Source organism: Mus caroli, unplaced genomic scaffold, assembly GCF_978045245.1.
Source record: "Mus caroli unplaced genomic scaffold, Mus_caroli_1 scaffold_6, whole genome shotgun sequence".
Classification (NCBI taxonomy): domain Eukaryota; kingdom Metazoa; phylum Chordata; class Mammalia; order Rodentia; family Muridae; genus Mus; species Mus caroli.
Window position 1 is genome coordinate 16,722,272 of NW_028227261.1, and position 24,026 is coordinate 16,746,297.

General features: G+C 55.7%; 1 protein-coding gene across 8 annotated transcripts; it reads right to left on the reverse strand.

Moving 5' to 3' along the window:
• Positions 1–640: 640 nt before the first annotated feature.
• On the reverse strand, positions 641–20,779 carry Atp13a2 (ATPase cation transporting 13A2). 8 transcript variants are annotated; one of them, XM_085838753.1, is made up of 29 exons: positions 20,591–20,779; positions 15,405–15,499; positions 15,109–15,291; positions 13,882–13,940; positions 13,673–13,787; positions 13,345–13,421; positions 12,345–12,422; positions 12,121–12,190; positions 11,314–11,448; positions 11,160–11,226; positions 10,951–11,082; positions 8,673–8,828; positions 7,497–7,607; positions 7,361–7,407; positions 7,077–7,265; positions 5,864–6,070; positions 5,431–5,520; positions 5,194–5,353; positions 4,958–5,078; positions 4,707–4,831; positions 3,926–4,086; positions 3,687–3,791; positions 3,524–3,603; positions 2,814–2,966; positions 2,623–2,719; positions 1,704–1,927; positions 1,468–1,619; positions 1,123–1,218; positions 641–1,030 (listed from the first exon to the last, which is right to left on the reverse strand). In XM_085838753.1, exons 1-29 carry the CDS (start codon positions 20,598–20,600, stop codon positions 981–983), a joined length of 3,345 nt encoding a protein of 1,114 aa, XP_085694879.1. In that variant the 5' UTR covers positions 20,601–20,779; the 3' UTR covers positions 641–980. The 8 variants fall into 8 exon arrangements, with proteins under 8 accessions (XP_085694879.1, XP_085694877.1, XP_085694878.1 ...); XM_085838751.1 differs by having other exon boundaries at positions 1,123–1,292; XM_085838752.1 differs by having other exon boundaries at positions 3,687–3,803.
• Between the last annotated feature and the right edge of the window lie 3,247 nt (positions 20,780–24,026).

The following is a 24,026-nucleotide window of genomic DNA, read 5'->3' on the forward strand; positions in this document are numbered from 1 at the left end:
GCTGGAGGAGGCCTAGGAAGAGGACACGGCCCTTCTTTCCTGTCCTCCCTACCCAGGAGCCAAGCCAACTGGCACCGCAGAACAGAGGAACCTGGCCAGCAGCCTGCTGGAGGGATGACGTCAGATGCACCCACCCTTCCCAGGGGACAGGGCTTGTGGTTCTGGCCGGGAGACCTGGGCTGACAGCCTGGCTTTATCTGAGGAACCAGACTACAAACACATCCCAGGACGTGGGAGTGGCAGGCAGAGAGGACAGGCTCTCTTTGAGATGGCATCAGACTCTAGATCATACTCTACACAGCGCCAGCCCGAGGCAAGCCTGTGGCTCCTCCCTCCTGCAGGCAGGGCTAGGAGGTCTAGGAATGGAGAACCTGAGGTCAGACCCAGTGCGGCCACTCTTGTGACCTCAAGCCTCAGTTTAGCTGTGGCCATCTATAAAATGGGGTTGGGCCTTCAGCTGTAGTATACAAGATCGCATGAATAAAAGGCTAAGCTGTATGTAACGTGCACCCCACTTATGGTAGGCATACTGTCGGATGAAAAGGATGGTCAGGTCAGACAGAGACAGGCGTCCTGTGTGAGCAGGGAACCTGGGCAATGGCACACACCACAGCGTCCATACAAGACCAGTGCCGCCACGTCAGGAAAGCCAGCACTTTATTTGCTATAGTGCCAGCAGCTCTGGATGGAGTTGGTAGCTGCTATCTCTACACAGGATGGTCTAAAGTGAGACAGCAGTCAGCACTTCCCCAGGCGAGTGTGTCCGGACAGCAGTGTGACAGCAGCCAGCTTCAGGGCTGTGGGAGGTGACTGGTACTGTCTCTTGAGAGAGTTCCAGTCGTGGCTCAGGGGCAGGGAGATCCAGTGTCCAGCATGCCCTCCAAGGTCTGCACTACCTCACGGAGCCAATGGGCGGAGTGGGCCATGGATGTTCTGCAAGCTCCTGTTGCAGCTGCTTGAATTGCTTCTTGGAGGCCCGTTTAGGCCGCAGCCACCGCAGGCAGGCTGGGAGACACTGGCCCAGCACGCTCTGTAGAGGGCAGTGAAGCAGTGTGGAGGGACAGCCGGGCCTGGGTCCTCCACGTCCCTCCCACTGCTTCTATCCCTGTGGTCCCTGTCTACCTCCAGCATGAAGGCGCCGACGAAGTTGAAGGCGACCAGACCCAGCAGCAGTAGCTTGAAGGAGCTGTCCGCAATGTCCCTCAGTCCTAGGGGCCCCTGCAGGAGGCCGGGGACCAGGATGAGGCCCACCAGGACAGAGCCCAAGAGCGCCAGGGCCACCAGGAAGGGCACTGGGGGTGGGGGAGTCTGTCAGCAATGGCGCTGCGCCCTGGGACGCATGCACGCACGCACATATGTGCACACAACCACACACAATCACACACAAATGCACGCTCTACTCTGGGTCCCTTCTCCATTCTAGCTGCCACCCCTCAGCCCGCCCCCCAGCCCCCCACGCGGCAGCACCGTTGGTGTAGAGCGGCTGGCGGAAGGGTGCCCCCTTAGACACCGCTGCGGCCAGGATGAGGTACTGGAAGCCAGACAGAGAGAAGACCACCGTATTCTCGTAGTTGGGCAGGTTGTCCGGTGCGGGCACCGTTCTGTTCAGAGGCACAAACCTGGGGACCGTGGTAGTGGGGTTAGGGAGAGAGCAGAGGTGGCAGAGGCAGAGGCAGTGCTGGTGCCGGGCGCCTGCTACTTACCAGGGCTGAGCTATGACCAAAAAGTAGCCCCCCAGCTGGATGCCGGCCACCAAGGCCACCTGCAGCAGCAGACTGCCAAGCACAGGCACACTCAGCAGCGCCCCTGGCGGCCGCGCTCGCCCCAAGGTCAGTGCAGGGCCCGTGCGGCTCATGAGCACCGCAACCGTGGTGGTGATGACCAGGTCAATGGCCAAGAACTGTAGGTCTCCCAGGTTGGTGTTGATCTGTGGCGGGAGAGGCCAGGGGAAGCTGAGGACCAGCTCTTGCAGAGCCCCAGTCCTCACAGAGCCTGGGGAGGAATCCCTCCTGCTCTCTGTCTGACCCTGCATCCTTAGGACGCATGTCCCAGTCATCTGATACACGCTGTCCTGACTCCTAGTCTCAAGTTCCTGTGGAAGGCTGCTTTACATATAGCGAATCCTCCGAGGGGCTGCCACACTGTCTCTGCTCTAGGGAAACCCTGAGGTAGATGTGGATCTGGCCCAGGACACTCCTGACATTGGTGTAAGCAAACAGGACCAGGACATGCTCTGAGCTGGGGAAGGGAGGGCCTGCAGGGCAGGGCCTCGGCTCTGTGTCACTCTGCCCAGGCTCTGTCTTGGAGTGTACAGCCCCCTGGGATGTGCGCATGTGCGCGCGTACACACACACACACACACACACACACACACACACACACTGAAAGCTTCAGGAATTAGAGATAGTTGGTAGCACAAGCCAGTGGCCTCATTTCTCAAGACCCCTGTCCTAAGGTTTAGAACCACGTGAGCTTCGCTGCCTTGAATCACAACAGGCAAATGGTAGAGTCGCACATCTTAGAAGGGACTGGGCTCTTAGCCACGCTACCCTGACTTCTCCCTGGTGTGGGATGTAGGAGGGGTGCTGGCCTGGGGTCTGGGGTTTTACTGTTGCTCACTCACCGTGTAGAGAATGAGCACAGAGATGAACTGGGTCAGGCTGTAGAGGGCCATGTACTTGAAGACGCTGAATGAAGTGTCCAGAGAGCAGCGGCCTTCCCTAGGGGCAAAGATAGACAGGACATCAGCTGCTCCAGCTGTGGAAGGCCCCGCCTCCCAACAGCTCCGCCCCCAACAGGACCCGCCTGCCTTACCTGATGACAGTGGGCACACATTCAATACTGGCCATGCTGGAGGTGAACGGAGAGACCACTGACGCCTCTGCCTGGGACAGTGATATGCCCACATCAGCCGCCTTCAGGGCCCCACAGTCGTTGGCTCCATCCCCGCACATGCCCACACAGTACCTGACAGAAAGAGAATGGGTATGGCCTGAGCCTCCACAGGCTATTGGGAGAGTCCAACCTATTGATGGAGGGACACTTGGTAAATAGGTGAAATTATTTTTGGCATGACAGACACAGGGAAGCCTACCTGGACACCTGATCTTTTTACCGTGCTCGGGATGGATCCCAAGATCTCTCAAATGCTGGGCAGGCGCTCTTACCATAATCCCAGCCCGACCTAAGCGTTATTTACTGTTTGTTTATTTGCTTGTGATTGAGACAGGCCCTTGCTGGGCCCTGGCTGGCCTGGAACACACTAAGTGACATCCTTAGCCCTGATTGTTTTGCTTGTTTGTTTGAGTCAGTCTCCCTACATAGTCCACAAAGGCCTCAAACTAGCAGTAATCCTCCTGCCTCTGCTTTCCAAGTGCTGGGATTGTAGCATACTGCCAGCACGTCTGGCTTCTGGGAGCTTCTGAAAGATGAAGGGTCACTAATGCTCATGGAGGTGAGAGGACAGACGGACACCCTCACGGTCGTTCCTCAGCCCTTTAAGTTCCCCCACCACAAGAACTCACTGAAGCCTCTGCAGTTCACACACTAGCTCTGTCTTCTGCTCCGGGGCCATGCGGGCAAAGACGGTAGCCTGCACCAGGACCTGTGGCATATATGAGGGAGGGCTGACACATCAGCTGGCACACAGAGACAGGCGGTGCAGAGCCCCTCCCTGGGCAGCTGTACCTTGGGCAGCAGCTTGGGGAAGTGCTTCCGAAGGACTGCAAACGTGGACCCGCTGAGGGCCAGGTGACAGGACTGGGGTTCTGGCACCATGGGATAGCCTGTGGCCTGGACAGGGACCTAGGCAGTCAGGAAACTCAGCTCAGTAGCCCTTTCCCTCCCTGGAGCCTGGGCCTGGGCCAGGTGACAAGGAATGGGGTCACTCTTGGTGGGCACAGCCAGTGTTGGTGGGTTCGTCTCACCTTCGCCCCATTCATGACTGCAGAGGACTCCGTTGGTAGGAACTCGAGGGCAGCAGGTTGGCCCTGCTCGGGGTGGGTGGCATGGATGACAACCAGGTGCTCTTGGGTGCCCACCATGCCACAAGCTCTGGCCACGGTGACTGCTGTCTGCAGGTTGTCCCCTAGGAGTGTGAGGTAGAGTCAGAGTCTAACAGTGGCCAGGGCCTTGTCACCCTGACCCCACCCTGACCCTTACAAGAGACCATCCATGAGAACTGCCAATCATGGCTGAGCAGGGCAAACCGGCCAACTAGCCACGCTCCTAGACTGTTTTCCTCAGTGGTAAACTGAGTCACCAGAGAGTCAGGGGAGTGGCTGGAGGCTGGACTCCAGCTCTACACTTGGCATGCAGCATCAAGACTGGGCCACCGGGCACGTATGCAAGCACGGGGCTGGCATGTGTGAGACAGACAGACTGCCCACGAAGGCCCTTTCACTCCAGTGGAAATCCTCACTTTAGGAGGTTGTCACCGCCCACACGGAGGAGGGACCTGGAATAGATTGGTGACCTTCTGGTGGCCCAACAGGTGACTGGCTGGGTGGATACCCTACCTCGTTCTTAGGAACTCATCCCTCTCTGAGCCCCAGAGCTCTGAGCTCACGTGACATGTGGGTGACAGTGACACATGTGACAGAAAGATGGGGAAGGGTCTGGCTCTAAAAGGATGTTGCAGCAGGAGATGCCGGGAAGGACAGGCTGTGGCCTTCTCCCAGATTCCCCCCCACCTCCAGGCCATACTACCTGTCACCATGACGGTGCGGATGCCCGTCTTCCTCAGAGTCTGGATAACCGGGGCCGTCTGTGGCTTCAGTAGGTTCCGCATGACCAGCAGCCCCAGGAGGCTCAGTTCCCGCTCCACAGTGTCCCTAGAGGATTAGCATCTCCGGGTCAGAGGTCAGACAGAAATCAATGGCCTTCTCCCAGTGTCCAGATGGAGTGGGGAACTGCCTGGGCTTAGCACCTCCCTCCAGATACCCTGGGACTGGGTTCACCTTGTCAGCTGCTGAGCGGCCTCAAGGCTGGGCTCAATGGGCAGTGGCTTGCCAGCCAGGGCCACAACTCGGTAGCCAGCAGCTGTGTAGCTCTGCAGTACCTGAGAAAAGTCGCTGGGTACTGTGGAGGGAGAGAGGTATCAGGGCTTGTGGGGAGGGTGTGTGCGGCACGAACCGGAACCCACCCCCACTCTAGGCTCACACCCACTGGTGGACTCTGGGCCTGCCGCCTTCACCTGTCTCGGGGCTGCAGAGGCTGGCCACAAGCTCTGGGGAGCCTTTGACGTAGACCTCAGGCTGGGTGGCCCCTGGCCATGTCACTACCACATCCATCCGCTGCAGGGCAGAGGAGAAGGGGAAGCGGCAGAGGACGCTGACTGGCACTGGTGGCTCTTCCTGCGGGTGGGAGGAGAGCTGAGGGGCTGGCTGAGGCCCACTCCAAGGCCCCAAGGCCCAGTCACTCTGCAGCTTACCTGTTGCCGAGGGCCCCCGGGTGGGGGTCTCATTACCACTAAGACCTGGCTCCCAGGTGCTGAGCCTGCAGCTGGACCCTCCTCTAAGACCTGGTTGGGGACAAAGAAGGTTGGGACCTGGGGCCTTGGCAAAGGGGCCAGCAGGACTAGACCCATGGAAGACTTCCTGACTGGAGGGGTAAGATCCAAATGGGCATTCTGGCTGTCCCACCGATAAGCTGATGAGTGAGCTTGGGTAAGTTATTAAAATCTCTGTGAAACAGGTTCTGAGCTTAGGCTACGGCCAAGGTAATAGTGACAGAGAAAAGTTACAATGGGATGCCAGCAGAGAGCAGACCCTGACACAAGGCTCTGCCTGAGAGTGACTGCAGGTGGGCTGATGGGACAGAGACCATGGGGGGCGGGTACAAGGTGGCCTGCTCAGCCTCCTCACCCAGCCTGTAGACTCCACCATCTTCAGATCCATGGGGTCACCCACCAGGGTGTCATGTAGCTGGCTGAGGGCATGACAGGTGGCCAGTGCTCGCAGGAAGGGCCCCAGGGGCAGGTGGCGGGGCTCTGGGACCAGTGGCAGCAACACCTGCCCCTTTAGGGGCACCACGCCCATTACGTCCAAGCCGTCCTCCGTGAGGGTGCCTGTCTGCAAGAGGATAGTGCCAAGTCCTTGGCTGAGTCGGGCCTTGCAGAGCTGGTCCCCACACCCCAAGCCAGGCGAGTCCCACAGCAAGGGCCACAGGAGGCCTGTTCTGGACCCTGTGTCCCTGCTGGAGTCACCTCCACACCCCTATCTGAGTCTGACAGCCTTCCCTTTCCTTGCTCAGTTCATGGCCCTGACGGGCCATCAGGTGGAGCTCAGCTGGTATTTCCCGTCTGACACCACAGCTCAGTGTCCTTAAGGGCTGCACACGCTTGTTCCTCTTCACGGGAAAGCTCAGTGGGCGAAACTGGTCATGCCATCAAGGTGGCTCTGGGCAAAATACCCACTGTCCTCAGTGTGCTCCTGGTACTCTCACTTGCTAGGTGCATGTGCGAGTATACACACACACAGAGACACACACACACACACATACAATGACACAGAGACAAATACACACACACATAAAGACACAGACACACTCCACCCATAGACACAGGCACACACATGCATACACAGACACCATGTGCGTGCATACACACACAAACACACACAGATACGAATATATACACACATAGACACAGACAAAGGCACACAGACACTCCACCCATAGACACAGGCACACACATGCACATAGACACAGACACAGAGGCAAAGATATACACACACACAGACATAGTCATTGGCACACAGACCCACAAAGGCACACTCCACCCCTAGACACAGGCAAACACATGCACAGACACACACACACACACCCCAATCCCTGCCACCTCTGCTGGTTCCTACTGGATTCCAGGGCTGTGAACTCAAGTGCCCAACATAGCAGCCCCACAATGGTTCTTCAACAATTAAATGATTTCTGGCATTTTATCTGCCAGGCATGAGACAGAGTGGGTAGGAGCTGGCTGTGAAGGGTGGTCCCCGAGTGTTCCCCACTTGGATGTTGTCTAGGTATAGCAGGCCATCTGCTGAAGTGCCCAGTCCCTGCATCCTGGCAGCCAGGCCCCACCTTGTCAAAGCACACGAGCCGCAGCTTGCCCCCCAAGTTGATGCGCAGCGGGTGGATGCAGAAGATGCCCTGTGTGCGCAGCCGACTCTGGGCATAGAGTGTGCACACGGTCATGGCGGCAGGCAGGGCGGGTGGTACCACCACCGTCACCAGGTCCAGAGCTCGGATCACAATCTCCCTCACAGGCACCTGGTAGGAAACACTGTGAACTCAGAGGTGGAGCTGGGCGGGTCCCGCAGGCTGGCAATCCCACCTGGCTCCGGTCCCACCCGGCTCCGGCTTACCCGGTTGCGGTAGAGGATGACAATGCTGTAGACGGTGCCGAGCAGAGCTGGGGAGATAGCAGGGGGTGAGCAGGACCCTGACCCACCCGGGCTGGGGCTGTCCGCAGGGTGAGAGGGAGGCACGTGGCCCACTCACCCAGGACGGAGAGCGCAGCCACAAACTTCATGCTGTGTTTGTAGAACTTGAAGCTGATGGGCCTTGGGTGCAAGATGGAGCTCACCAGGCCCCCTTTGGCTGTGCAGAACCCTGGGGACAGACAGACAGCCAAGGCAGGGACAGAGGTTAGGACAAGCTCTTCCCACTCCTGGGACACTGCTGCAGCCCGGGGTCACAATGTTCTCAATGAAAGCCATCAGGATTGGGGTTACAGATGACAACTGCCAAGACTTGCACAACCCCCACAGAGGTCTTTTTAATTATTTTCTTCCTGTGGCTCAGGGATTGGACCCAACTTACCCAACTAGGCAAGTGCCCTGCCGAGAACCCTCTCACTTTTCCGAAGCCCTCTTTATCCTGACTGGAGGAGTCTCACTAAATTGCCCAGGCTGGACCTCAATTTTTGACCCCTCAGCCTCCACCTCTCGAGCACTTGGGATTATAAGTGCATAACCCTTGTAGAATTTTATTTTAGACAGGGTCTCAGTATGTAGCCCCTGTTTGCCTAGAGCTTGCTCTGTAGACCAAGATGGCCTCAAACAGAGCTCCATCTGCCTCTCCCTTTTCAGTACTCAGATTAAAGGCGTGCACCACCAACTGCTGCCACTAGGCAGGAACCCCACAGGAGATTAACAGACAGACTCTTAAGTGGGTGGTTTCATGTAGATCAAGGGCGAGCTAAGTCTTCTCCCCCCCGCGCCCCCCCAGCCCTCAGGGGAATCTCTGCTGTCCCCTACAAACACTGCAAAGCTTGCTTGCATTACAGTCTGCCTGACTTCTGCTAAGAAGAGGACATGAGGGCCGGACAGATGGCTCAGTGGTTAAGAGCGGCCCCTGATCTTCCAGGGGACCTAAGTTCACTTCCCAGCACCCACAGAACTCACAACCATCCGTAACTCCAGTTTCAAGGGATCCAACGCCCTCTTCTGGATTCTGTAGGCACCAGGCATGCATACGCACAGACAAACATACATCGAAACACTCACACACGTGTTAAAAAAAAAAAAAAAAGTTGGGACCTAGAGGCTCAACTGGGTTTGAGAAGAATCATGCATTGCCGGGGGAGGGGGAGGATGCTCCAGGTCCTGTCCTGCCCTGTGCCACCGATCCTGTACGTGCTGAGCTCAGCGTTCCTCCCCATCTCCCCATATGTACCTGTCCGAGTCACCACTGCTAGCACACGGGGTCCCACGTAGGCTCGGGCCTGCAGAATGAGGGTGCCACAGAAGAGAGTGTGCCGCCGGTGGGTCTCTGGGCAGTAGGGCTTGGGCCCCTCTGGCAGGGCCGTCTTCAGCACAGGGATGCTCTCCCCTGGGAGGGACACGGTGTGAGGTCCACAGGAGGTCCTCAGGGCTCTCCTGCCCACAGCTGTTCTGAAGCCACACTTACCTCTGTGACTGGGTGGACAGGGAGAGGGACACAAGCCAGAAGAGGCAAAGGGCTTGAGACCGGGAGGCAATACTAGGGGTGGGGGGCACCTGCTCCTAGGAGCCTGCTTTGGGTAATTAGGTCACTTAGAGTATATTGGGGGCAAATGTTTGGGGAGCCCTTCTACTGGAGATAGTTTACCACAAACACATTTTTGCGGACTTTAGACTGGTCTTGCTATGTAATAAGGCTGTCCTCGAACTTATAATCTCCCTGACTTAGCTTGTAGAGTCCTGGAATTGCTGGCTTGAGCCCCCACACTTGACCACACCCTGCTTCTTGTGTTGATCTCATTTAAGGCAAGGTCTCATAGATGTAGACCAGGCTAGCATCAAACAGAGATCAACCTGCCTCTGCTTCCTGAGTGCTGGCATCAAAGATACGTGGACACCAGGACACTCACTTCAAATCTAATAAGGATATCATGGGGGGGGGGGTGTCACGTCTATGAAGCCCTGGGCAGCCAGCTTGGCAAAGCAGAGCCCTAAGGAGTCCCTGTGAAGACAGTATTATTGGGCAGCTATAATATGCATATTTTGGGGGAACTCAAGGGTACCCCAGCCTGTTGGCATCCCTAAGATTAGGTAAGTGTGACACAGTCCATGGGGGTCAGAGGTTTTGTTGTTGTTGTTGTTTTTTTTAAACACAGTCTCATGAAGCCCAGGCTAGCCTCAAACTTACTGTATAGTCAATGACCTTGAACTCCTGATACCTCCTGCTTCAACCTCCCAGTGCTGGCACTGCCAATGTGTGCCACTACACCACCTAGTCCCTTGGCTCTTTGTTTTGTGTTTTAAGGGTTTTGTTGTTGCTGTTCTCAGTGAGTTAGAGTCTCACTGTGTAGTCTAGGCTAGACCCACTAGGTCTAGCTAAGGTGTGTCTGTGTGACCCTGCTTCTGTGTGCTGGGGTTACAACCATGTTTGCATCATTAACTTATTACACAGGTAAAATCCAAAACTGGGCCTGGTGGAGGGCCTGTAATCTTAGCTTTTCAGGATGCTGGGGCAGGAGGATTACAAGTCTGAAGTCTACTGGGACTACAGAGTAAATTCAAAGGCAGCCTGGGCAACTCTGCTTAAATACAAGATAGGAACAATGTCGTGGGGAGCTTAGCTCAGCGGGAGAGGCCCTGGAGCCCACTGCTAGTGCCACATATCACAAGCACAAGAACAGCAGCCACCTCAAGCCAGAACCTTCCTTGGAAACAAACGTCCATTCCTATCACACTGTTAGCTCAGCTGGCCTGGACCTAGTGATCCTCCTGCCTCAGCCTCCTGAGTGCTGGGATCACAGATGCCAGCCCCCGAGACAGGCACAGATCTCATAAACACTGAAAGAAAGAGGTGAGGCCGCGCATGGTGGCTCCATCTGCACGAGTACATCAGTCCTGGTCCACCAGGGCTTCCTAGGCAGTGTGTGGAGTGCTACATACATATGTATGATACAAGAAACAGAAATAGAGAGCTGGAGAGATGGCTCAGTGGTTAAGAGCACTGACTGCTCTTCCAGAGGTCCTGAGTTCAATTCCCAGCAACCACATGGTGGCTCACAACCATCTGTAATGGGATCTGATGCCCTCTTCTGGCATGTCTGAAGACATCAACAGTGTGCTCATATACATAGAATAAATCTTTAAAAAAAAGAAACAGAAATAAACAGGACCATAAGCCCACGTACAAAGCTGCTGTACCAGTGTGCATGTGTGGAAAGGACACGGGACGCAAGCAGGGGCCCTGTTTCACACGCCACAGCCTTCTGCACGATGCAGAGTCTCAGCCATTTGGTAGATGCTGATAAGACTTTGTGCATGCTCTACCCCAGAGTAACTGGCAGCCACATTTTACAGGTGGGGAAACTGAGGCACAGAGTGTTTAAAGGCATAGGGCTGGCAAGTGCTGGGGCCACAACTGTTATGAAAGAAAAACTCAGCGAAGGCTTCTAGCAAAAGGCAGAGGGTTAAGACGGCAAGGAAAGGGCTCTAGGCCTTGTGCGGGCTGGGCTTACCTGTCAGGGAGCTCTCGTTGACCACACACTCCCCGACCACCAGAGCAGCATCGCATGGCATCACCCCGCCCTCCTGGGGCAGCACCAGGCAGTCTCCGGGCACCAGCTCACTGGAGTCCACCCACTCTTCCTCTGTGATCACATGGGGTCCAGTGAGGTCAGCCGCCCCGCTGCACCCTACTCCCAGCCTCCCCCGTCCCGTTCCTCACCTCCTCCGGGTCGGCACACCTGCACCCGCACGGACAGCTTGACCATGTCCCTGAGGGTCAAGCTTTGCTGTGGGACAGAGGGACGAGAAGAGCTGAGTGGGTGGCAGCCCCTTGGGGACACCCCGACCAGCCCTGCCAGGCCATTCGCCCTCACCTTTCTGGTCTTGTACAGAGCCAGGCAGATGGAGATGGCTGAGATGAGGAAGATGCAGAGAGCATACCAGTAGTAGTGGTCGGCCAGCCACAGTGCGATGCTGAAGGCTTGGAACCCATAGTAGGGGTTCAGGGCCTGGAGGAGGGGCAAGAGGCAGCATTGACAGCATCCCTGGGCTGCCTGGATACTGGAGACAGAGCTGGTGGCTGCTCCGAGCAAAGCCAAGCCAGCCGCCTGCCTAGGCCCACTCCCCTTTTCTACCTGACATTCCCCCCAAGCTGCAGCTAGGAAGACACAGGCATCTGTCCCCAGACGTCTGCCATGCTTTCTAAGTGTCACACGATGGTGAGGGCAGTTCCATAAGCTGGAGCCACCACCGAGGCTGAAGACTGGGCACAGGAGGTCACTCGTCTAAAACCACACAGCGCCAGAGTCGGGCTGTGGTTTGCAGAAGGCTGGGACTGTGATTTCCAAGTTGAAGTGACTCCTTTGACTATGTGTGACCTTGGCGGTACCTTGTTCTGCCCTGAGGCGTGGGTTCCTCCTGGGTGAACAGACTGTAAAGTCCTCATCCTTATTCACGGGGCTGACAGCCAAGCAGACTGGGCCCTGAGGCAGGGCCAGCTCTAAGGCAGGCCTCCTCCCCAAGGCTGTGCGGTGGGACAGGACAGGTAAGCCTCGGCACAACTGCAGGCTTAGTCCAAGCCCTGCGTGGACGCCCCTCATCCTCAACCTGCTCTCTCAGGCTGCGGAGGACACTGACCCCTACTTGGACAAGCTGCTGCGGGCGACCCCGGGGTGTGTTACCTCATCCGCCAGCAGCTGCAGGTAGGACTTGACAGGAATACTGATCACGTTGGGGCCGTAAATGGTCTTCCTGTAAGAAGGGAGGCCGCTGAGCTGTCCCGGGGTGCCACAGACCCACCCCACTTTCCATCAGGGAAGCCACAGTTCCGAGAAGGCACCAACGGAAAGACGGGAGGGAGGGAGGGAAGAGCAGGGTGGGAGCCCAGGGCCGGGGCAGCAAATACCTCGTAGCTTGGTCCTGGAGGCTGAGGCCGGAGCTGGAGCAGTGGATGTCATCACAGGTACGACCGTGGTCCAGCAGGCTGAGGTGGAGAGGGGAAACTGGGTGACGGGGCCTGAGCTCCACACCCCATCCTCAGCAGGCTAAGAACGTGGGGCTCCAGGGCTGTCAGGCCCCCCTCGATCAAACTAAACCCTGAAGAGAGAACTCAGCTTCTCCATTCCTGTGACTGGGCCACAAACCACCTCACTAAGGGATGACGGCAGTGGGGGATGGGTGTCAGTGACAAAACATTTACACCAATGATACCTTAGGCAAAGCAGGTAACCTTGCGGTGCCTCTGTTTTCTCAACTGCAAAATGGGTGCAGCATACACACCCACCCCATCAGGCTGTGGATCGCTGAGGTCAGTCAATGCTAAGTGACAAGCTTTGTTTCTGTCACTACCATGCAGCAAAGGCTGGTGGGGCGCCTCTTCCCCTGAAAACACCCCAATTTACCCCAGCTGGGTGAGCGTAAGATGTATGAGAGGCAGAAAGAGCCAAATGTGGCTGAACCCACCTCCCCAGGAACAGCCCACCACCCCTCACAGGTGGAGCCGAGGGGTCATGTCTGCCACCCCTGAGGTACATGTTCCATGCTGGTCAAGAGGCTCCTGGCATTCTTGGTAGTAACAAGGCCTGGCACCTTCCACTGCCACCTCCCAGTGCTGTCACGGGTCTAATGTCCCTGTCCCCTCATCTAGAATTCCGCTTCTGAGGAACTCAACTCAAGCACACCATGGGGTGTGGTACCCAGCAGGTGTACCTTAGATGACTCTAAGAGGTGAGACGTACCCTCACCCCCAAATTACACAAAGCAGCAGCTCCCAGCCGAGAGACGCTTCATGAACTGCCCGCGGTTTCAGGGCAGCCACGGGTAGCCTGGGTTAGCCCAGTGGCCATCATGCACTGGTACCCACCCCACCCTGCTGGAGATGGTGTGGCCATGCCTGGGGCCTCTACCTGACTTGGCAGAAGGCTTGCTGGGTTTCCATCCAGACGTAGCGTTGACCTTGGAGGACATAATAGCGCAGTGCCTGCTTCTGGGTGAGAGAGGAGAGGCCGGTGGGAGGTGGCCTGGCGTGGAGCATTCGCACGCACAGGGTGGGGGAGGGGAGAGGGATAGCATCATGGGAAAGAGAACTTGCCCGTCAGATAGTATCACAGGCCTTTGGGACCACAGAGAGCCAGAGGGACACAGAGAACCGTGAGCCCAGTCCTCCCACACAGCATGTGACCTGGATGCCCAGAGAAGGACAAGACTAGGTCTAGAGCCCAGCTGGCCACTCACTGCCTCTTCCTGCCTGTGGAGTTCGGAGGTGTCCTGCCATGTGCCCTCCAGTGTCACTCCCACGGCTGCCTGGCTCCGGCCATCCTCTGCCTGGGCCTGTGGGGGCAGCTCCAGCCTGGAGAGGGTTTAAGAGTTACTCAGCAGCTCAACGGATGGCCCAGACCTCCCATCTCCCCCCTCCCCATGGGAAGGGACACCCAGTGTCTCACCTGTCCTCGACAACAGCCTCAGTCTGCACCTGAACCGTGAAGAGCTGTCTGGAGCTACCCTGCAACACAGAGGTGTGACTTCAGCCTTTCAAAAGAGCCTCCATCCTTGCAGGACAGTCCCCTAGCCAGGTGGCCTTGTGGAAAGCCAAAGACACAGGGCTATCAATTTAGACAGCACATTATACCCAACGGTCTTTACGCATGTGACCATGGTGTCTACACACGTGTGTAGCAGTGCACCTGTGTGCACACAGACTCCAGGTGTGTTGCTCTATCGATCTCTGCCTGACTTCCTTGACAGAGGGCCACTCCTTGACCCTAGTGGTAGAGGTCAGCAACCCCAGAGAGCCTGCTGCCCTTGCTCCCATCCCCAGTGCCAAGCATTATAGGCACTTGGGCAGCCATACCCAGATGTTTACATCGATCGGGTCCTCGCACCTATGCAGCAAGCATCCTTATCCATTATTCCAGGGTTTTTTTGGTTTTTTTGTTTTTTTTTTTGTCAACTTGACACAAGCTAGAGTCATTTGAGAAGTGGGAATGGGGCTAGAGAGATGGCTCAGTGGTTAAGAGCACTGACTGCTCTTCCAGAGGTCCTGAGTTCAATTCCCAGCAACCACATGGTGGCTCACACCATCTGTAATGGGATCTGATGCCCTCTTCTGGTGTGTCTAAAGACAGCTACAGGGTAGTAATATAAATAAAAATAAATAAATAAACAAAGCAGAATCTCAGTTGGGAAAAATGTCCCCATGAGATTGGCTTGTGGGCAAGCCTTAACTAACGATTGTGTGGGAGGACCCAGTCCACTGCAGGCAGTGCCACCCTCGGCCTGTGGTCCTGGCTGGTGTAAGAGAGCAAAGTGAGCTGGGCGTGCCATAGGGCACAAGGCAAAAGCAGGGTTCCCTCATGGCTTCCGCATCAGTCCCTGCCTCCAGGTTCCTGGCTTGAGTTCTTGCCAGGATTTCCTTGAGGATGGACTGTGGTATGGTCTTGGGACTGAGATAAACCTCCCCCACCCCCTTGTAAAAACTAAGAAAGCATTCTCTAAAGAAGTATATAAGGGAGCCCAGCGGGCCACACCCGGCTGCCTCTGTCCACCGCTCAGACTGGGATACTGGAATATGAAGGCTTCCCTCCTGCCCACCCTGAGCCAAGGCAGAGGTGGTTGCACGGAGCACCCCACTACCCCGTTACTCCTCCTCAGACCCCAGTGGCTGCACTCACCTCTTTGTCTTTTATTTCTATAACGAGTGTTTCGGCGTGGGCCAGGCTGCATGGCTTCAGGCGCAGGCGCACGCCCCACAAGGGCTTCCAGCGGAATAGCAGCCAAGGGATCCCTGCCAGCATCCAGACCGCGGCGTGATAGCCGATGGCCCTCCATGGACTGCCACAGTAGCCGCTGAGCCTCTGGGGATGCAGGAGACACAGGGCTGATGAAGCTGGGGGCAGTCAGGGGGACTGAACAGATGTCGGGAGGATACTGGGGCAGACAGAGTGCCGCTCCGCCCACCACCACCTACCACGGATGAAGCTGAGGAGCTGAGGGGATCGATTGACGTCCCTGTCGTCAGGGTCCCATAGCTGGGGGGCGTGCTGCCCATGAGCAGGCTGCTGTCTGTAGACAGGAAGGAGAGAGGTCAGAGAAGGGAAGGCACCTTTCTTTCTCAGTGCTGGGGCTGGAGCCCAGGCCCTTACGGTGCTAGACAATCCACCCCGGGGCCAGGCCACAACCCCAGGCCTCCTCTTCCTTCCGCAGCTGGCATGCCTGGTCACTCTGTCCTCAGGCCTTCTGAGCCTGTGAACTGAATGGCCCATAGCTCTCCCGAGTGTGCTCTCTCGACAGAGCTGGAGAGAGGCACGTAACTGCCCTCCCTGCACACCTGTCTTGCTTCTACTGGCGCAGGGCGCTGCATTTCATCCATGTACTCTTCTACAGTGCCACCCATGGGCAGGGGCTGGGCTGTACTCATTCAGACCTGGTGCCCAGTGCTCTATAAAGTCAAGTCCACCCTGATCCTGTCAGCAGCAGGGACCAGCACCAACCAGGCCACTGCGGAGGACCCTCCCTCCCACCTCCCCATCTGCAGGGCTGTGGTCCCAACAGGGCAGAGGTCTTTCTGGAAGTTTCTACCCAGTAGGTCCGACTTTCCTCTTGAAGCTGCAGTAGTCACAGCATACCTTAGTCTCTGGACTATCCAATAAGCTGGGCGGAGAGTGTGTGTGAGAGGCAGGTGGCAAGTCTCCCATGATTGTGGCTTGATAGCTAATCACATGTGGGCTTCTGTCCCCAGCCCTTTTTACATGGCTATCATAATAAGTCTGCCAGGTATCTCTCCATTTTAGTTTTCATTTATTTTGTGTGTAGGTGTGTTTTGTGTGTGCATGTACAGGCTCAAGTGTACACACACACACACACACACACACGCGCCAGAAGTTGAGGTTGGGAATTTTTTTTTATTTTATTATTATTATTTTTGTTTGTTTTTTGGAGACAGGGTTTCTCTGTGTAGCCCTGGTTGTCCTGGAACTCACTCTGTAGACCAGGCTGGCCTCGAACTCAGAAATGCGCCTGCCTCTGCCTCCCGAGTGCTGGGATTCTCAAAGGCGTGCGCCACCAAGCCTGGCGAGGTTGGGAATCTTTATTCTCCTCCTCCTTACTTCATTTGAGACAGAGTCTCTCCCTGAACCGAGAGCTCACCAGTTAGTCTGGGCTGGCTAGAGAGTGTCCCCAGGATCGGCCTGTCTCTGTCCCCACGGCGACGGAATTTCAAGTGTGTGCTACAGCTTTTTTATGTTGGTCCAGGAGATCCCCACCCTGGACCTCACGCTTGCACTTTACCCACAAGCCATTTTCCCAGCCTCCGCTCTCCATTTTAAAGAAAAGGGAGGAAGTTATTATTATAACTCGGCCAAGATCACACAGCAAGGAGATGGAGCTTGGGGAGGCAGGCCCAGGCCGGCTCTCAGACTAGTTTTGCTTACTATTTTCATAATTAAACAATAGGTTTTATTGTTCTTGAATGAAGACAAATCGAGGGTGGGAGGTGGTGGTCTACAACTTTAGTCCCAGCGCTCAGGAGGCAGAGGCACTTGATCTCTATGAGTTCAAGGCCAGCCCGGTCTACAGATCTGGTTCCAGGACAGCCAGGGCGATCCAGAGAAACTGTGTCTTGAAAAACAAAACAATAGACAAAGACAAATCTGGGTGTGGCAGTCAGCACTGATGGAAGAGTGTACTTCCCACGTTCCAGAAGCCGTTCTTACTCCTCCTGGGATGGATACCCAGGGAACTGGGGTTAGGCCACTAAGACCCACAAGGGCCAGGAAGCTGGCATCTCGGGCTTTCACACACACTACACGGAACAGCTGGGAACTGATGTGCCATGCCACCTGAGGCCTCTTTAAACTGGGGACCCAGAAAATAGCCGAACTAGAGCCCGACCAGTGGGCCCTCTCCCACAGAACCGCAGACCATGCACAAGGGCAGAGCCAGTCAGGAGGAACATCATCTCTTTCCCTTGGCCCCAAGGAGTAGGCTGGCTCTCTCAGAGGGGACCTGAATCCCGGACAGAAAGTCCAGGAAGTTCTCAGGTCCTCCATCACCAGCAGCTTTTCCTGCTGGAGCCCCTCATCTGCCTACGATGTCAAGAGTGGGGGCTCAGCCACCTTCCAGATAGCCAGGAAACAGCACCTTGGGGTTTCAAAGGGCTGACCCAGGCTGTATAATCACCTGCTTTTTCCTCCACACAACCCTACCAAGCAGGCACTATGTCTATCTCTATTTTATAGCTGGGAAACGGGTGTGGGGAGGTACCCTGCCCAAGAGCCACAGTTAATGTCTCCATCATCAACTGCGCTCTCTGCCAAGCTGTGATTCATAAAGCAGGTGCCCCAGCCTCTCTGGACTTCCATTTCCAATCTCTAAGACGATAGTGTGTGCAGCGAGACGGCACTGACGTGGAGGAAGAGAGGAGTGAGTGTCAGCCGGCATCATAGAGGGCATCTGAGGCTGGTGCCAGCTGTGTGGCTTCCCACTGGGGCGTGGCAGCTCCTCTCCTTTCTCATCACCCAGACAGAAACCTGCAGGGGTGCTGGCCTCCAGGCCTGAACGGCAGCTCCTTCCTGTAGCTTGTGGCCCTTGGGACACCAGCTAGACAGAGCTCAGGCTGATAAAGAAGTCACAGAGCCAACCCAGAGCCAATCACGAGACCCAGTTCCACCTGCCAGCAGTAGTGAGGTGGCCTCTTACTGCAGTTACCAATGGAAGGGCTGGGTTTCCCACGGCCACTCTGCTAGGGGCTGGAGACTGGAAATGGGTCCCCATGCTCTCACCCTTGATCATTGGTTCCTGACCTACTCACAGCAGGCACTGAATGAACTCACACCCAAGCACTTCGGAACAGGGAGAGCATGGGTCAAACCCCTTGCGCCTCCCCACCCCACCAATCCCCCCCACCCCCCCCCCCCATGTTTGACCCCTCCCCTACTCTCAGCCCCTGGGGGCTAATCTGGAAAGCTCTTTCCAGTGTCCACCATGAACCCCAGTGTCCATCATGAATCCCAGTGTTTCACAAGGATGTTCACAGCCAGCCTGGGGAAGGTGGGCAAAGGGGCTTTCCAAAAGAGGAAGTCACATCTCAGGAAACCTCTAGAGCGTCCATAAGGGCCACACCCAGGGGTGCACTGTCTGGCAGGGGCACAGGCCATCTTCAAAGCACTTGGATAGGCTTAGCCACTGATCACCCATCAAGGGATAGTGTCCCGGGACTCACTGGTAAGGCAACCTCAAAAGCTGGTTTGCTCAGGCTGTGGGTATTGAGGGATGGAAACTCTAAGCTCTCGGAGCTCTCAGCTCACAGCCCAGTCAGCCAGAGGGCCTCTCCCCCTGCAGTGGCAACATTGTAGTTCACCCCAGCTCTCGGAGAGAGGAACTAATGAAATGTTCTCTTCAGAGACCGGGAACCTTAGCTGTGAAGAGTCAGGTCCTGAATCGTATGACCTCAAATGGGGAAGCTGGCTATGATGAACAGGGCCTTTAATTCACCCTCACAGCCTCGAGAAAAGCGCAGAGTAGGAGACTCATTTAAAATGGGGGAGGGGTGGTGGCCACATGGTACAGCAGGCAAAGGCCCTAGCTGCACAAACCTCATGACCTGAGTTCCAAGCAGGGAGTCGGGGTGGAAAAGTCCTCGGACCAACACACACAGGCTGGAACAAAAGTATGTGTGCACAGGAAATAGTAATAAAAATGATCACATATTTAAAATGAGAGCTAGGTTTAGTGGCCCATGACTGTAATACCAGCACTGAAGACGTGCAAACAGGATTAGTCCAAGGTCATCCGAGACTATGTATTGGATTTGAGGCCAGCCTGGGCTATATGACACCCTAATCTCAAACAATAAAAATAACAGGGGCTGGAGAGATACCTCCGCAGTTAGGAGTACAGTCAGTTCTCCTAGAGGACATGAGTTTGCTTTTCAGCATTCACAACCTTCTGTAATCCCCTCAAAAACACACACACACACACACACACACACACACGTAAAAATTTTAAAAACAAATCTTTAAAAGATTAAATAATATAATGCAAAGATTGCACCGGGCGTGGTGGCACACGCCTTTAATCCCAGCACTGGGGAGGCAGAGGCAGGCGGATTTCTGAGTTCGAGGCCAGCCTGGTCTACAAAGTGAGTTCCAGGACAGCCAGGGCTACACAGAGAAACCCTGTCTCGAAAAAACAAAACAAAACAAAACAAAGTTACAATATAGCTCCAATAGAGCAAAAGGTCCAGGTTTGACACCCTTCTCAGCACTCAGCCAGAAACCCAAACACAAAGCCCAAGAAAAGGCAGGCCAAGAATGAAAGACCAACATACAGACACCCACCGCAGACGAGGCTTGAGCCCAGTTCCCAGCCCTGGGGCAGACACACCAGCACCTTAGAGCCGAGGGGTGGGAGTCAAAGCCATTTGGGAACCTCTTATTTCCTGCGGAAGACCCAGCTTCCGGCTGCGAATCTATCAGTGGCCCAGGGCACCAGCATCTACTTCTGGTGGCTCCCCCATGGCCACGAGCTCACGGCTTCCCTCAAGCTGGGAGGGTGTGCGCCTAGGAGGTCTTTATGTAGATTCTAGATGCTATGCTAGACGCTAGAGACTTTGCTCAAGTGCAGAGTCAGGGGTCTGGTGCATAAGGGGCAGACGTTGTTCTTATCACAAGTTGAACTGTAGCCCCCCCATTCTTTTCCATCCCTCACCTAAGACACGGTCGGATGGAAGCTGGGGACTGGGCTAGACAGAGACATGCTAGCACCCGGAGGTTAGCAGGCCATCGGCATCTGATGGGATTTTGGTTTCAGCTTAAGACACTCATTCTGGCATTGGGGGGCATGCAGGATGTGGTCCTTGGATGTGGCCACTGGCAAGCTTTCTGTGTAGGTCAGGAATGCATTTGTGCCTCGGGTCTCCCATCCAGGCCCGGCAGAGAGCTGGCTTCCCTAATCCTGTTCATGTAGCACATATGGGTGCTGCACAGAGGCGGTGCACCGCGTCCATCACTGGGACCTGTCACTCAGGGTCGAATGCATTCAGAGGGGATGGGGAGGGCAGGAACCCCCGGCCCTAGGGTGAGTGCAGCGGCAACCTAAATCTGTCTCTGGGGACCTGGGGACGAGACCCGAAGGGAGGGCCGGGCCGCCGCTCACCTGCGCTCATTTCGGCTCCTCGCGCTCATCGCCGGCCGCTGTGGCCCGCGGCCTGGGCTCGGCGTGCGAGGCCCCGGGGCACGGTCGGGGGGCGCCGGTTGCGGCGATCCGCGGATGGGCCGGGCTGGGCAGCACCTGCACGACGCGACGGCGACTGGAACGGTGCCGCAGTCTGCGCCCGTCAAGCCCCGCCCCTCCGCGGCGCCTACGTCCGTCGCTGCCGCGCGGGCTGCCGGGACTTGTAGTTCCCAGTCTGACCTCTGTCCGGAGCTCGCTGAGATCTTGATGCTGTGGACAGCGTGGGTGGAGGCGAGAGTCGGGGGATGAGGAGAGGAGGGAAGAGATGGGAAGCAGGGGAATGTGGAGGGACAGTCCCCAAACAAAAGAGATAGACGGAAAAGGACAGGCTGCGAGACAGGTAGACAGACATACAGGCAGACAGAGGGCGATGCTGGGAGAAGGGGGGCAGAGGGGGGAAGGGACCAGGCAGACAACAGACAAAGAGGTAGAGAGGTGACAGACAAGCAAACAGAAAGGAACGTTGGGGCACCCCATTGGAACAGCCTCCATATAGAACAACCATAATACAGGAAACAGGCAGATAGACAAACATCAAATAGGCAGGCAGAGTAGGACTGAGAGGTTGGAAGACACAGGTGGGACAGTCTCCAGACAGAACAGACAAACGGAAAACCGATATTCTGGGAGACAGGACAGACAAAAAGACAGGCACACGTATAGGCTGCTGCTAGACAAACAGGGGGGCCATGCTGGGAGACAGAGGTGGAAGAGTCTGAGACAGAGCAGATGAATGGGAGATGGGACAGGCAGAAGGTAAGACTAGACAGAGGAGAAAGTGTCCTGTCCGCCACCACAGCCTCAGGTGCACACCTCGGCAGTGCACCTTATGCATGCAGGTTCAAGCCTGCCCCTGTCTGTGTGACTATAGATGTATAAGTTAACCTCCCTGGGTCTCCTTTTCTTTTCCTCAAAACAAAACAGCACTATTAATTCTAATTGCAGGGGGGGGGGGCACGTATGCACAACAGCACATCAGAGAACAGTCTTCAGGAGTCAGTCATATTCTTTCTGTGGGCGCCTAGGAATTGAACTTAAGCCCCCAGGCTTGGCAGCAAACACCTTTACCCCCTGAACCATATTACTAGGTTTGGACCTTTTTTTTTTTTTTTTTTTTAAATTTTATTTCTTTTCATGTGCATTGGTGTTTGGCTGCATGCGTGTCTGTGTGAGGGTGTCGGATCCTCTGGAACTGGCGTTACAGACAGCTGTGAGCTGCCATGTGGGTGCTGGGAATTGAACCCAGGACCTTTGGAAGAGCAGCCCGTGCTCTTATCCACTGAGCCATCTCCCCAGCCCTGGGACAGCTTTTTCTCACCTGTACAATGACAAATAGCAGCAGTGACGGCTTGTTGTATGTGCTGCATAAGAGCACTCATCTAAAGCCTGATACTACTGGGTAGATACCAGGAGAGGAAGGTCACACTTGCCACAGACTCACTCCCATGGTCAGATATGGCCAGAAAGGCGCTCCATACGGGTTGGCTGTGATGATGCGCAGGAGGCTAAAGGGAGGTAGGACCTAGCCCAGAACCCCGGAAGCATGGTCTGCACACACCCCTGCACAGGTGAGACAAATAAAGACCCCGGAAAGCCTAGGATACCTGTCTACAGCATTTACTACACTGTCCCATAGTGACCGACACAGCCAGGGTATCCCCTGGCCCCTGGATCAATGACCTCTGAACTGAGGCAGAGGGTGTATGAGAGACCTGGGGTAAGCCAGGGAAAGTTGCGGCTGGAATAGTCCTGGGCCCACACCTTTAGCATCACAGTATCCCTGTGAACTCAAGGCGAGTCAGGCTGAGTTCCAGGAACTGGACCATTAGGCCCTGTCCAGTGGGACTACTGGAAAGTGATGCAAGGACACCCAAGCAAAACAACAGACTGCAGAAAGTCAAGAAGTGTGCAGAGCTATGATGGGGGTGGGGGGAATCCCTTTATGGGGACAGTGGGACGCCTTGACAGCACAACCTCTAGGAACCTGGCCATGTGCGCAGGACTTGTTGACCAGATATGTGGGTGTGGAAATGTGAGGCTCAGACATGCCCAGAGGTTTGGCTTCAGTGGCTGGAGAACAGTGGAGCCATTTACTACTGAGCTGGGACAGCCGCTGGTGGAGCAGGTTGGGGGGCATTCCTATTGGCCATGTGTGGCGTGGGACTGGTGTCACTAGGTCAGGTGAGACTTCATTAGTAGATGAGATTGTCAGTAGGGACCAGTTGTCTCTCTCCTTACCCACTCCCACCTCAATTCCTAGAGGGTGACCTTCCCAGGAAACCCAGATGCCTGGGTAGCCTAGAGGTGGTGGTTTAGGTCTGGACCTGACTGACACAGATCCCCCCAGAGGGGCAGTGTAATAAATAAAGCGGCTGGCCTGGGGTCTGAGAAGGTGCTGGAACATCAGTTCCTGTCCAGCGATGAAGACACTTTGTGATTTATTTATTGGGGCAAGGACTAGCTATGTACCCTTGACTAGCCTTGGACCCCTAGCGATCTTCCTGCCTCTGTCCCCCAGGGGCTGGGGTAAAGGTCACTTTTCCTCTCTCAGCCTCTCCTCTCTGTACTAAAAATGCAATCCACACTGTTGAGTTGGTAGGTGAGTGGCAGAGCCCAGACACATTCACAAGACCCTTAAGCTGGGTTAGAAGCCTTGAAGGGGGGCTGGAGAGATGGCTCAGTGGTTAAGAGTACTGATTGCTCTTCCGAAGGTCCTGAGTTCAAATCCCAGCAACCACATGGTGGCTCACAACCATCCTTAATGAGATCTGATGCCCTCTTTTGGTATCTGAAAACAGCTACAGTGTAATTACATATAATAATAAATCGGAGGAGGAGGAGGAGGAGAGGCGGCCTTGAAGATTCGAAGGGATGTGGGGCCAGACCACCTTGCAGGTTACTTGGTCCATTATCTGTGCCATGAAAAGCCATTCACTACAGGGACTCCATGCCAAGCTCTCCACGGGGAAAAGCCGAGCTCTCAGCAGTCCAGCTCTTCTCCTTGATGGGAGTGCCAGGAAATGGGTTTTCCTAAACCACAGAGGCTGGGGAAGGTCCCGCCCACCTGCCACAGGCACCTGTAGGGGAAGTGGCTCTCACCGTGTGGCCCCACTGGCGGTCTGTGGGCAGGGCTCTCCTCCCAGATAACCACAGCTGAAGGCTGCAGTCACAAGGGCCAGGCCTGATCCAATAGCAGCTTCCCTCTGGGGCTCTCGTGGGGGATGTCCCATGCCTGGCTCACACTGCAGGAGCCTGAGCAGACATTGATGCTGGCAGTTTACCCCAGAGCATGGCCTTACTTCTCTATTTCTTTAGTTTCGATGGAGTTTTGCAGCAACACAGTGTTTTCTCAGCTAGT

Bases quoted from the DNA above. Each gene is read 5' to 3' on its own strand.
- Atp13a2 (XM_021160151.3), bottom strand. The intron at 1,293-1,467 runs GTGCTGCCGCGT...CCCCACCCCCAG, and splicing joins CCAGCCGCTCTACACCAACG to TGCCCTTCCTGGTGGCCCTG. The intron at 1,031-1,122 runs GTAGACAGGGAC...TGCCCTCTACAG, and splicing joins TCGGCGCCTTCATGCTGGAG to AGCGTGCTGGGCCAGTGTCT.